At 33.8% G+C, this 15,405-nt stretch overlaps 1 protein-coding gene across 9 annotated transcripts in view; it reads left to right on the plus strand.

The window, feature by feature from the left end:
• The window catches only part of LOC145269516 (uncharacterized), a 962,295-nt gene that overhangs the window by 700,016 nt on the left and 246,874 nt on the right, over positions 1 to 15,405 (plus strand). For all 9 annotated transcript variants that reach the window (XR_013865075.1, XM_080125267.1, XM_080125266.1 and 6 more), the window contains one exon: positions 15,320 to 15,378. Coding sequence is in view for 8 of the 9 variants with exons in the window: in XM_080125267.1 (XP_079981393.1) it covers positions 15,320 to 15,378 (59 nt within the window). In the remaining variant the exon portion in view is untranslated. The remainder of the gene's footprint in view (positions 1 to 15,319; positions 15,379 to 15,405) is intronic.

The raw sequence follows: 15,405 nt of genomic DNA on the forward strand, positions 1-15,405 counted from the left end.
TTTCCACCGTTTCATTTATTTGTTTCCCCACGATGTTGGGAAAACCAGCTACCCACTCCCCTCCAAGAAGGGGGAGCTCTCCAAATGAATAGCAATTGTTTGATATAAAGGTTTTTCCCCACACTGATCAAAGCTAATTGCTTTTTCTGGAGGTCCCGGCTGAGAAGGCTGGCGAATGACGTTCGCTTTTATACAAAAAAACACGCGAGAGGATGGAATAGCATGAATTTTATAAAAGTCGATCAAAATAAATGTAGAAACGATGTGTCCCTTCGCAAATCGTAGATATTATAATCTAGGGAGTATATAAAAAGCTGTAAAACATAGTAAACCTCTCGAGAACCCCCCCCCCAATAAAAAAGCCTTTGCTGGACATACAAAAACGCACGTGCCATTTTTGCCTTTTTTTTGTATATGGATAAACATTGGCACAATCTAAAACTTCAATTATTTCAGATTTGCATTAATTTTTATCCATAGTCATTAGGTACCAATTAAACAAGATTCCTTGAATTCCAATTTATTCTTGAGACTCCTTAAGCTTTAAATTTGATATTTTTTTAGAACTAAGATCCTTTACCTTATTTTGATCAAAAAGGAGTCTCAAGAATGAATTGGAATTCAAGGAATCTTGTTTAATTGGTACCTAATGACTATGGATAAAAAGTCATTAGGTACCAATTAAACAAGATTCCTTGAATTCCAATTTATTCTTGAGACTCCTTAAGCTTTAAATTTGATATTTTTCTAGAACTAAGATCCTTTACCGTATTTTTATCAAAATCACAGTTTAATCGCTTTGTAACTTGACTTTAATTTTCACAAAGGAGCAGAAAAATTATAAAAATATAAAAAATAGGTTAGGTTCGTGAAATAAATTTTTTGTATTTTTGGGGTTTTTTTAATTTAGTATAACTATCTGACTATAATATTTTGACTAAATATTAACAATCATTTCCATGCTTACAGATAAATTTATAAATATTAACAATCATTTCCATGCTTACAGATACGATTATTTCATGCTTCTGCAACCGTCAGTGTAAGAAGTGATAATTACTGCTGGTCTAGAGATTCGAACCCAGTCACAAAACCACAATGTAGACTAGCGTCGTGCCTTCAGAGAGTACATCTTTCAAACTGCTTGGCCTAACGTTCACAGGAAACATGAGTTGGAACAATTATATTGAAAACATTGCCAGGGCCGCTGCGAAAAAGGTAGGCTCTCTCTACCGTGCTAGAAAACTACTGACACCTGAAAGTATCCTGTACCTCTATAAGGCCACCATTCGCCCATGTATGGAGTATTGTTGTCACATTTGGGCTGGTGAATCTGCTGCTAGTCTCTCGCTCCTAGACAAATGTTCAAAAGAGAGTCGCCAATCTGATAGGCCCTGAACTGTCATCTAAGCTTCAGCCTCCGTCCCATCGATGAAATGTTGCATCCCTCTGCCTGTTCTACAAGTATTTTAATGGTGAATGCTCTGACGAACTGCAGACACTTGTGCCCCCATGACGTAGACACCCTCGACAAACCCGACAGGCAGCTAAATCCCACCCCCACACAGTAGAGATCCCTAGATGTAAAAGATCTTTCTACTCCAGTAATTTCTTCCCCAGAACCGCTAGACTCTTGAATTCCATTCCAGGTCCCTGCTTCCCTAATTATACTGACATGCAGAAGTTCAAGTGTAACGTGAACCGACATCTTGCTGCCCAAATCCCAACATAGTACTCCAGTAGTTGCTACCCCTGATAGTAGCCCCCTGCACCAAAGTGGACATGTGCCTTGTTTGGGGTGAAAATGTAATTAAAAAAAAATTTTTTTAAAAAGGACCCTCATAAATGGAACAACATTTAAGTACCTATAAATGTCATGTCGGTGGGCGTTCACAGTAAACAGTCAGAGAGAGTATTAAACGAATAATTACGAATTATGGAATATATATTTTAGGTAACATGATAAGCAACATAGACATATTGTTTTTGTAAACTTTCCCAGTGAAGACATGCACCCATCCAATCTCCTATAAAAAAAAAATTAATATAAATTACATAAAAAAGAAATATTAATTATTAATCATTTTACTTATCTTTATATGAGATATGTATTCTAGGAAAAATAATAGCAATGGCCAATGACTCTTTATCTGAAAGTACATCTTTTAAACTCCTTGTCCTAACGTTCACAGGAAACATGAGTTGGAACAATTACATTGAGAACATTGCCAGGGCTGCTGTGCAGAAGGTGGGTTCTCTCTACCGTGCTAGAAAGCTACTAACGCTTGAAAGTATCCTGTACCTCTATAAGGCCACCATTCGCCCATGTATGGAGTGTTGTTGTCACATTTGGGCTCGTGCATCTGCTACTAGTCTCTCACTCCTAGACAAGGTTCAAAAAAGAGTCGCCAATCTGATAGGTCCTGAAATGTCATCTTAACTTCAGCCTCTGTCCCATCGACGAAATGTTGAATCCCTCTGCCTGTTCTACAAGTACTTTAACGGAGAATGCTCTGACGAACTGCAAACACTTGTGCCCCCACGACGTAAATACCCCCGACAATACCGACAAGCAGCTAAATCCCACCCCTTCATGGTAGAGATCCCAAGATGCAAGAGAGCCTTGTACTCCAGTAGTTTCTTCCCCAGAACAGCTAGACTTTGGAATTCCCTTTCGGATCCCTGCTTCCCCAACTGCACTGACATGCAGAAGTTCAAGTGCAACGTGAACCGACATCTTGCTGCCCAACTTCCTACACAGTACCCCTGATGCTTATGTCCCCGATAGTAGCCCCCTATAATCAAAGTGGCAATGTGCCTTGTTTGGGGTGAAAATGTAATTAAAAAAATATATATATGTGTATATATATATTTCATTTTATCACATAAATTAGTATACAAAGATACAATTTTACGCTTAAATTTTCAGTATTTACTTCAACAGTGCTCGATACATACGTAGAGCTAGGTAGTAAGTTATGAAAAAAAATATGGCAATTAAGCTACACAGAATATTCCGCGTTTCATTCTCGTGAGAATTCGTCAAAACAAAATTCTATATAATTCTAGGTTCAGACTATTCGTGAGAATTCGTTAGGCATCAGCCTGATGGATTCTCATGAGAATGAAATGCGGAATATTCTATGTAGCTTAATTGCTGTATATATATATATATATATATATATATATATATATATATATTCTAGGCAACTAGTACACACACACACACATATATATATATACACATATATATATATATATGATGAACTCTATCGTCGATTTCGAGTATGAGCGTTCGGCACAAACACTTGGGGTGGGGGGGACTGGTCCCCCACCTCTCACTCTCCACATTAAAAACGGCCCTGTGCCCAATTTGCTCAGTGGGGTAGCAAATAAATAACTAAATAATAGGAAAAAGGGTTTTCAATATGAATATCCACACATAAATTTATAGGAGTATAGATAATAAATAATCGGTCCAATGTAATGTCAAACGAGCTGGGAAAACGGGGTTCAATCCTCAGGCGATTCATAGCAAAGATTTTTATTTTAAATTGTACTTGATACCTTCTTGCTAAACACTAAGCATTATTAGGTGAAGATAAGTGACACTCTTAGGAATGGAATGGCGACCTTCTCTACAACTTGCTGTAGGAAATATTAAGAAAGGGGCCTTCGGGTTGCCATCGACTATTGTCGGACACTTTACTTTAAGATGATTTTTTTTAATATCGTATGTAAACGGCGGAACTAATTCTTTATTTAACTTCTTGTTGTAAGTGTTGGAGTTAAGCGAGCTGTTAGAAATTATCTCCCTTGAGCTGTTATTTTGATGACGTCTACATTTTGTTTAGCTTGTATATGAACGAGTGAGTTGACGTGAATCTTACACTTTCTTCCTCAGTATGTAAATAAAAGTTGGTCACATATTTCTCTTTTTTTTGTTTTTATTTAACTTCAGTATGTTTTAAGATATCAACGGACTCCCTCCTGGAGCTAACATTTGATTCTCTTATGATTTAAATTTATATCCGAGGGCTCTTTTAAGAATAGATGTTGTTCCCTTTATGGCTGCTATTTGTATCTCGTTACAGCTTGGTTTTCCAGGGATTGCTTCTAAGTATTTCTAAAGGTTCTTTTTTATTAAACCAGTTGCTCCTATCACAACCGGTATAATGTTTATTTCTTTCAGAGACCATGTCGTTTTTAAATCATTTTTTAAGTCCTAATATTTTGTTATCTTTTCCCGTTCAACTCTATTAAGGCCGAAATCATTTGGGACTGTGACATCTATAATGAGTGCAGTTCTTTCGGGCTTGTTCCATATTACAATATCTGGTTTGATAGCTTTGTCTTTTATGTATCTGCCCGCCTGTATGTCTTTGTCATAGAACACGATCACTTTTCCGTTTGATGTTATTGGTGGTGGTTCATGTTCCCAGATGTTCGTTGCTCTGTCAAGTTGCATCTCTCCACAGATCTTCCAATGGAGGTACTTACATACTTTGTTGTGATGGGCAGTGTAAAGGCCATCTGCCAATAAGATTGGACATGCAGACATTAGGTGGCTTGGGCTCTCAATTGCTGAGTGGCAAAACCGGCATTGGCCATTTGCTTGTAGGCCGGCCATTTTTTTTTTTAATTCATCTGTGAGTAAGCCCTGATCTTGACTGGCTATAATGAGTCTTTCCTCATCAAATGGAAGTCTCCCGCTCTTGAGCCATTGGAGTGAAGCATCTTTGTCTATATATTCCTGTTTAAGCTCCTCTAGGAACTTTCCTGCTCTTTTATGTTGTTCCCATCCTTGTTTTTTTCTCGTGTGTGTGGTGGGGTGTGTTATTGAAAAGGGCTTTTTCAACGTGTCTTCCGTGCTTTTATTTTCTTTGGTCGTCAACTTCCACAAAGTCTATACAACTCCATCCTTGTCACAGACTATTTGACCAAAATGGGCTTCATGACAGTTCCTCATCCTCCCTCTATTTTCGACTTTTGGTTATTCCCTAAGCTCAAGGAAAACGTTATAGGCTGTCGTGATGAGACAAATGAGGGGATGAAAGAGGCTGTGAGGCTGCGACAAGGATCATTGACACGCTCACACAAGAGAACTTCCATGGGGAAATCAGAAGTTGTTTGAACGGTACAACAAGTGCATTGCAGCCGGAGGAGATTACTTCGAAGGGGACTAGAGTTTCATGTGTTTACTGCCCATATGAAAAACGTCTAGATACTTTTTTTTTACATAGGCATAACCACTTATCAAGACCCAGAAACAACTCGAGGATAAGGGTTAAGAGTGTACAGTAGTCAATTGAGCAATATAGTAATTGTTAATAATAGAAATTAGGTAAATTTGTTAACTAAGTGGAAGAGCTCATCAAGAACTTGTTTACGTTGGACTTGAAGATAACCAGATTGTAGTCAGCCGGAAAGCAGGAAAACGGAAGATAATTCCACAGACGTGCAGTTCTAAGAAAGAAGCTTTGTTCATGGAATCTACGTTTAGGTTTAGGCACAGATAACGAGTGGGGGAATTATTGATAGTGTTTTCAGCTAGACGAGTGTTTCTTCTGAAAGTTTGGCGACGGGGGTACCATAGATTGAAGCCCAGTCACGCACTTTCCGTGAAAATAACGATAAAGCAGAGACAAACTCGCAACATCTCTTTTGTGAGATAGAGGTTGCAGGGAAGAGAAAAGGGCATCTCCTACGAAGTCTATTTTGAACTCTATCAAGGCAGGACAAGTCCTTTCTAGCAGCTCCTGTCCAAATGTGGCAACAGTAGTCCATCCTTATTTATTTAAGGCAGTTTGTGTAAACAGTGAGTTAATTTATTTTTATTTCGGACTATTATTCTCATCTTTATTAGTTGTTGTTTTTCATCTTTTATTGGTTTGTTTATTCACAACGTTTCAGCCAACTATTCCTCTGGCCTTCGTCAGGTGGTAACCGCGACTAATAGGAAGTTCGAATCTCGTAACTGCATTCTCAGCCATCACTGCCATCCGTAGTTGTTGTAGTCTCACCACATTTTTGGCCAAGTAAACCTCTGGCACGCTTTGGGTGGGATTAAAACCGCTGTCTTCAGACAATGTTCATCTGGAACTGTAGAGATTCAACGTCTCTATTAACTGCGCCACGGGCCCCGAAGGGCGATCAAGGTTGAATTTTTTGATCTTATAAATCCACGTTTATTTATTATCTGATCTTCCATAGTCGGGTCCGTACCGATTGGTATATATATTATTCCTTAATTGGAATTCATTTTTGAGATGAGCATTATATATATTTATTAATTTTTATTTCGGACTATTATTCTCATCTTTTATTAGTTGTTGTTTTTCATCTTTTATTGGTTTGTTTATTCACAACGTTTCGGCCAACTATTCCTCTGGCCTTCGGATGGCAGTGATGGCTGAGAATGCAGTTACGAGATTCGAAGTTCCTGTCCGTCGCGGTTACCACCTGATGAAGGCCAGAGGAATAGTTGGCCGAAACGTTGTGAATAAACAACAACCAATAAAAGATGAAAAACAACAACTAATAAAGATGAGAATAATAGTCCGAAATAAAAATAAATTAATATATATAATGCTCATCTCAAAAATGAATTCCAATTAAGGAATAATATATAAACAGTGAGTTGACGTGTATCTTTCTGTTTCTCAACGTATAAATAAAAACTGGTCACACATTTCTGGTGTGTGAATTATTGAAAAGGTCTTTCCTGTATGTCTTTCATTTTTTTTCTTTCTTTAATCATCAATTTTCACAAAGTCCATACAAGGTATGTAATTGTTTGATTAATTGACTTTATTGACTTTTATAATTAGCCGACATCGTCAATCTGCTTGTGGAATCGTGTCTGATATTAGTGCATTTTTTTTTTAAGCGTTAAGCATGTGATTTTGCTAAATGATGAATGTAATGCTCGGGAATAGCTTTGGTGGCTATACGTCTCGCTTCTAGATTGGTTTCGAGTGATATTGTATGTCGTTTTGTTATATTTTGTTTAATGAACTTATTCTGTTGAGGATGGAGTTGATCTAATAGGTGTGGAGTGTGCGGTATTATATTAATTTTTTAGCTTATTTCGTATAGGCTATAACACCGGATACATCAATTACACATACAAGTATATACACACATACATTCAAATACATAAATGTAAGTACACGGCAACAACAGGTAAGTCGATAAATATATATATATATATATATATATATATAAGAGCAAATAGTTAATAAGACATGTTAAAAAACACTTTGAAAAAGAGTTTAAAAAAATATTTAATCTGAAAAGGAAACACTTGACAAGTGGATAGTCCTTAATCCGCGGAGTTTCGAAGAAATACTTTCCTTCTCATCAGAGGGTAGGAATTAGCAAAATGCAGGATCGGATTTTGCATACAAAAGCATTTGATGAAACTGCAAGTCAAAGATCTTACTTGATAACAAAACGGAAAGCAGAGGGAATATGGCGAAAAAAAAGGTGATTTCACGTGAATGGATAGTCTGGTGAAAGGTAAATTATCCAATGACGGTAAAATCCAAAAATATAACTTCAAGAAAGTTAATTAAATTTCCATTCGCACAAGTAAAATCCAAGGAAATCACGTAATTGGAAGATGGTTCAAAATAATCCAAAAGGCCGAAATCCATGGAATAATTCACAAATATGTACAAGGAAAAGGGGAAAAAATTCCAATAATATATATATATATACACACACACACACACACACATATATATATATATATATATATAAATTAAAAGAAAAATAAAATATCGGCTTTATATATATATATATATATATATATATATATATATAATTTTATAATTATTACAGTAAATAATTTTTGTCAGCCCCTTTAAGAAACTCGTTTCTTATCATTGAGCACTTTCAGTTGATTAGATCACTCAGACTGACGTAAAAAACATTTAAAAATAAAATGTTTACATTTCAAAGTTATTTTATACCGTTAACGGTAGCCGAATGGATTATGTCCTTGCTAATGCAGCCAGAGATGGCTTCTGTTGCCGGGTTTGAATCTATCGACTGATGTTAATCGTGACACCCTGCACTGATGATTCCCAAAAGGATGAAACACTAGTGTAATTATTATAGTAAATAATTATATATATATATATATATATATAGTGTTATAATGGAATAATTCCAGAGAAAATCCGGGTATGAGAGCTCAATGTGGTAAACAGAGCAATAAGATAAAAATTATAACACGGAAATTACATAATTGTCGATGCAATAATTTATTTCAACCTTATGGTATTTTCAAGCATCTAAATCAGACAATTACATTTTTGATACTGAAAAAGAAAAGAAAAGATCGGGCTTCGACCCTCAAAAAACCAAAGGTGGTGGTAGTAGCAATCCACTTAATACATTTATAGAGAGGGTGGTAGGGATTTAAAAAAATAAAAAATAAAAATTAAAAATAACAAATAAAAATATTAGATTAGACACTTATAAGCGGCAGCTCGATGTAACCATAGATACACACACACACACACACACTCACACACACACACACGCAACACATACACATACACCTACACCCACATACACACACACACGCCTCTAAGATGTACGTTCTGACATGTAAATGCCTTGACACGCGTTTACTAACCTAGGAAGAAGGGGCGAAAGTATACGGATATATAGTGAAAGAAATAGAACAGCGCGTAATGGAAAAAAGAAGAAAAAAAAGAAGAAAAAAAAGAGGAAGAAAAGAAGAGGAAGTAGTGATCTAATGTTAACTGTCATATTAGTCTATAAACTCTGAGAAAAGTAAGGGAAATAAACTGGATGTTTGTACACGCGTCCTATAGTAAATTGAGTCATGGAAAGTAGGTCTATTAAAAGATAAATAAATTAATAAAAAAAAAATAAATAAATAAATAAATAGATAAAAATAAGAAAATAAAAATAAAAAGAATATTATATATAAAGTTTTAAAACTATCTGTATGTTATTATGTAAAAATTAGTTAGAAATAAATATTATCTTATAATTCATTTAAAAAATATTGTATTCGTAATATAATACTATGAATTTAAAAGTACTGCTTCGGTGTTTCACAGCTCATCAGTGCGGCTTGTATATCACTGCTCAACATGCTCAACCCACGATAGGGAGCATCACAGTCATCCACAGCTCATCAGTGCGGCTAGACAGGCAACTGCCTCAAGCCAGGATCGAAACCCGACGCCCAAATGACAGTCAAGTCTTCTCACTATTGCGCTACACGACTGCTGTTGTGTGGGTAGTGAATTAACGATGTTTTGACATCGTCCAAATGCCTCCGCTCGATTGGTTTACACAAAGAGCATCACTTAATACGCTCATGGCAGTTTGTATATCACTTCGCAATATGCTCAACCCAAGATAGGGAGCATTATCTATATCTATATCTATATATATATATATATATATATATATATATATATATATATATATATATATACAGGGTGTTCACAAAGTCTGACTACATTATGTAGCCAGACTTTGTGAGCACCGTGTAGATTATGTAGCCAGACTTGTTCCTTGCTAATAGAGTCAGATGGTTTTGTGGCCAGGTTCGAATCTCTCAACCAGCTGTAATCATAACTCCCTGCATTGATAGATTCCTGAAAGGATGAAACATTAATGTCCATAGGTATTAAAAAAATTATCATAGTAATAATTTTATATATATATATATATATATATACACACAGGGTGCCCATAAAGTCTGGCTACATAATCTACACGGTGCCCACGAACTCTGGCTACATAATGTAGTTAGACTTTGTGGACACCCTGTATATACACTGTTAATTTGTTTTTACATAAGCAGTAATGTCTTGCTACACAGTCATGAGCATGTTTCGGTCCTCTAGTATTTAGAAATTAGGGACTTCTTCGGGCAATCACGCTTATATCAAAATCGAAATCAGTAATGAAAATTCAACAGTCATCTTACAGTAACAAAAAGGGGAAAAAAAGGGGGGAGCATACTTTTTATCTAAAAAAAAAACATTTTTTTACTGTAAGATGAATTTTGAATTTTCATTACTTATTTCGATTTTAATATAAGCGTGATTACCTGAAGAGATTTCTAGTTACAAAATACTGTAAGACCGAAACATGCCCATGACTGTGTAGCAACATGTTACTCCTTAAGTAAAAATAAATTGAAAGCATACCTTGCTCTCCATTGGTATTGAGCACTCTTGTATTAACCTCGTTATATTTCACTGGTTACCTTACCTCTGGAAAATGGCCTCAACTTTTACTAGCAAAAGTACACGTCGTTGACTGGGTCCAAAAACAGCTTACAGAAAATGAACTCTGATTTATGAAAGTATGATAGGTTATGAAAAGGAAGGGTTGTAAAGAGATAGTTTCGAATTTGGGGGTATTAAAACCAAAGCAAAATATGATGAAAGTAAAAATAAAATAGATTATTTCTTAGAAATGCACGCCTGTGGAACTCTGTTCCGTCTGCCTGCTTCCCACCGGACTACAACTTGGATGTCTTCGAGTCCAATGTTAACAAATTCCTAATGAACCGCCCCCTTAAGTAAACACTTCATCAAATCTCCACACTAACGTAATGTACTTGCAATAACCCTTATCCCTGAGTGACTTCCGGGCCTTGATAAGTGGTGATCACTGTGTAAAAAAAAAAGATAAACCCCATAATTTATTAAACCATACCTGTTCACACTGAAACACTTATCACAATATTCTGTGGATCTATATCAAAAAACCTTGTTAAACTTTGTGACATATTTCCATTCTATGGAGGTCAGGCGCGAATGAATACCCCATAATTTTATTATACCACATTTCTCCAAACTGAAACATAATTATCAAAGTATACTTACGCAGACAGATATGAAAAGTCTTTATTAAAGTTTGTGCCTATTTCCATTCTATGTAGGCCAGGCGCAAACGCGGACCCCACAATTTTATTATACCATCCTTATTTAAGTTAAAACATACTTATCAAAGTATTATTATGTACATGTATATCAAAAACACTTGTAAACATTTTTTTTTTAATTTTTTAATTTTTTATTTCCATACTTTGTGGATCAGGCACGAACGCAGACCCAACCACCGTTCTGCCAGATCAAACATACCCATTCCTGTGTCTCGATACATCTTCCATCATTATATGTAATCAGTTTTTTAAAATAGTCAACCACATAAGAAACTTATTCGTGACCACACACACACACACACACGTACACACACATACATTCAGCTTTATATATATATATATATATATATATATATATATATATATATATATTCATTAAAAAGGTGTTTTTCTCACCGTTTGAAGAGAGGCCGTTCTTTTGAATATTTTCAAACGATATAAGGCTTGAAATTGTCCGAATGGTTGCGAAACAATTGTAACGAACAATAAAAATACACTACTTGTTATTTATCCAATATTTTTGTCTTGATTTTGTGGAAATAATATATGAATGCACGATTATAAAAACTGGTAATTTTGAAGCTTACAAATCAAGTCACCTTATTCTGAGTTTAAATTTATTGGTATATGAACGATTACCGAATTCTCAACTGCATTATCATAATAAAATTCGGAATATTATAAATAAGATATATATATATATATATATATATATATATATATATATATATATATATATATATAGATGTTATTTGTTTTGTTTTTTGCGATACGTCTTGAAAAAATTCAATTATTAACGAAAGTGCATTTTTACCTAAATGCGAGTTGGGAATAATTTTCCATTTTACCAATTTGGTACACCTACATCGGGAGCGGCATATATATTATTTTAAAAATATAATTATACACGCACACGTGTTTCGTCGTCTACGACTCATCAGAGTGGCTGAATCTAGCGTGATTCAAAATCGGGACCCAATGGTAAGAAGCCTAAACCCTTACTCCGCGTCCACGTCGCTGACTGGTCGGATATATCGCGATTTTCGTAGATGTTATTTGTTTTTTGATTTTTTGGTACGTTTTGAATGAATTCAAAAAATAGGAAACTTATTCCCAACTCGCATTTAGGTAAAAATGCACTTTCGTAAATGATTGAATGCATTCAAGACGTATCGCAAAAAAACAAAAAAAAAAAACAAATAACATCTACGTAAAATGCGATTCATCAGCGAGGTGGACGAGAGGTAAGGGTTTAGACTTCTTACCATGGGGTCCCGATTTCGAATCTTGCTAGATTCAGCCACTTTGATGAGTCGTAGACGACGAAACTCGTGTCAGTGGGTTATTATATTTTAAAAATAATTTATATGCCGCTCCCCATGTGGGGGTACCAAATTGGTTAAAGGGAAAATTATATATATATATATATATATATATATATATATATATATATATATATATATGATTAGTTTTTTTGGAAAAAGAATTCCAGCAGAGTGCTCAATTAAAAGGAAAATCCAAATTTTAAGAGCGTACTTATATTTTGTGTACAGAAAGTTGTTAGTTGAGACAGGTCATTGGTACCGTCGGTTTCAAGCCCGATAATAAGGCCCGTTTAAGGTATCCTTATCAAGCTCTCTTCAGCCAATATTCGTCTATCTTATAACCGGAAGTGTGAAGTATATATACCTCGCGAATCCACGTTCAAATCTCGTTTTGTTTAATCCCCCCCCCTTTTTTTTTTTTTTTTTTTATCTATATATATATATATATATATATATATATATATATATATATATATATCGGGTAATGTAATACCTAATTTTCAACTTTGAATTATTTAAATTTAAGATCTAATTTCGAAAAAATGTTTTTTTATATGAATCGATTTTAATTTGAACCCCATTTAATTTTAAAATCTCTTTCCTTATGTATAAAAACTTCAAAATCTGTATTGGTATCGGTTAAAAACTTAAAAATTCGTTTAATTATATCGAACATTTAAAGTTTCCAAAAATACGTTTAAAGTTTTAAAAAATATATTTTTAATTATATCAAATCACGTTTAAAAATTTCGAAATACGTTTAAAAATTATTTTTTAAAAACCCAAATCTTTCAAGGTTTGGGGAAGTGAGTATTTATCTATCCTAAGTGATTTCCCTAGTTTATTAACATTATTATATTTTTCTATAGTTTTAAATTCGAAATAGATTATAAATTACATTTATAAAATATAATATATATATATATATGACATTAATTAAAAATCTATAATATAATTGCGATTAAAATCCAAGTTTACCGACTAATTATTTATGTATTTACAATTTTTTTTTTTTTTTTTTTTTTTTTTTTACCTCCGTTTTCATTGAACACTAAAACTAGAGTAGGGCATTGTTTTCTTAGCCTTCTAGACAAACATTTTCCAAGAACACATAGACTACATAAACTTTTTAATAGAAACACGGTGAAAGTTAGTTACTCGACAGCTCCATCAATAAAGTCGATAATATCCAAAGAACCAAAAAAGATAGATAACGCAGGCTGCTCTTGCAGGACCAAAAATAGCTATCCATTGGAGGGTAATTGTAAAGCTGAATCCCTTGTCTATGAGGCCACAGTAACGGAACAATCCACAAATATACCGGAAATATATATAGGTATGACAAAAGGCCAATTTAAACAAAGATATTATGCACATATGAGCTCCTTTAGAGCTAAAACAAGGATGAATACAGCATTAGCTACCCGCGTGTGGGAGCTTAAAGAAAAAAATACACCCTTTTCCATAAAATGGAGAAAAATAGAGCATAGACCAGCCTACGTCCCGGAATTAAGTCAATGCTCACTCTGTAACGCAGAGAAATACTACATCCTCCGGTCCATTCATGACCCAAAAATAAAATGTTTAAATGTGAGGAGTGAAGCTTTGAAAAGTTGCATACATAGAAGGAAGGGTCTCCTAATAAATTGGATCAATGAAAAGAACAACACTTAGATGTTGTTTTTATTTATATATATATATATATATATATATATATATATAAGGAAAAAAAAAAAAAAAAAAAAAAAAATTGTAAATACATAAATAATTAGTCGGTAAACTTGGATTTTAATCGCAATTATATTATAGATTTTTAATTAATGTCATATATATATATATATTATATTTTATAAATGTAATTTATAATCTATTTCGAATTTAAAACTATAGAAAAATATAATAATGTTAATAAACTAGGGAAATCACTTAGGATAGATAAATACTCACTTCCCCAAACCTTGAAAGATTTGGGTTTTTAAAAAATAATTTTTAAACGTATTTCGAAATTTTTAAACGTGATTTGATATAATTAAAAATATATTTTTTAAAACTTTAAACGTATTTTTGGAAATTTTTAAATGTTCGATATAATTAAACGAATTTTTAAGTTTTTAACCGATACCAATACAGATTTTGAAGTTTTTATACATAAGGAAAGAGATTTTAAAATTAAATGGGGTTCAAATTAAAATCGATTCATATAAAAAAAACATTTTTTCGAAATTAGATCTTAAATTTAAATAATTCAAAGTTGAAAATTAGGTATTACATTACCCGATATATATATATATATATATATATATATATATATATATATATATAGAGAGAGAGATAAAAAAAAAAAAAAAGGGGGGGGGATTAAACAAAACGAGATTTGAACGTGGATTCGCGAGGTATATATACTTCACACTTCCGGTTATAAGATAGACGAATATTGGCTGAAGAGAGCTTGATAAGGATACCTTAAACGGGCCTTATTATCGGGCTTGAAACCGACGGTACCAATGACCTGTCTCAACTAACAACTTTCTGTACACAAAATATATATATATATATATATATAATTTTCCCTTTGGCGTACCAAATTGGTTTAAGGGAAAATTATATATATATATATATATATATATATATATATATATATATATATAGTCATCCACATACAGTACTGTTTCGCTGTTTCACAGCTCATCAGTGCGGCTAGACAGGCAACTACCTCAAGCCAGGATTGAAACCCGACCGTTTGTACGGCAGTCAAGGCTCCTAACCATTACGCTATTGGCGGCTGCTTGAACGAGTAGTGAGTTTAACGATGTTTTGATATCGTTCGAAATACCTCCGCTCGATTTGTTTACACAAAGAGCGTCGCTTATATGCTATATATATAATTTTCCCTTTAACCAATTTGGTACCCCCACATGGGGAGCGGTATATACATTATTTTTATATAAATTATCAGAAAAAGATACACGAGGTAATTATTAAGCGTGTTCGTGTTTTTTTTTTTGATAAAAATTTTAACGTTTTCAAATGTTTGTTTTACTTTCAGGTTCGTCTTTGTCATATTCAGCTACCTCATTGGCGTTTTTATATTTGCCACCATCGTCGGTAAGCTATTTCGAAATTTTTCATTTA

This window comes from Euprymna scolopes, chromosome 45 (assembly GCF_053919585.1).
Source record: "Euprymna scolopes isolate OS-2025 chromosome 45, ASM5391958v1, whole genome shotgun sequence".
NCBI classification, from domain to species: domain Eukaryota; kingdom Metazoa; phylum Mollusca; class Cephalopoda; order Sepiida; family Sepiolidae; genus Euprymna; species Euprymna scolopes.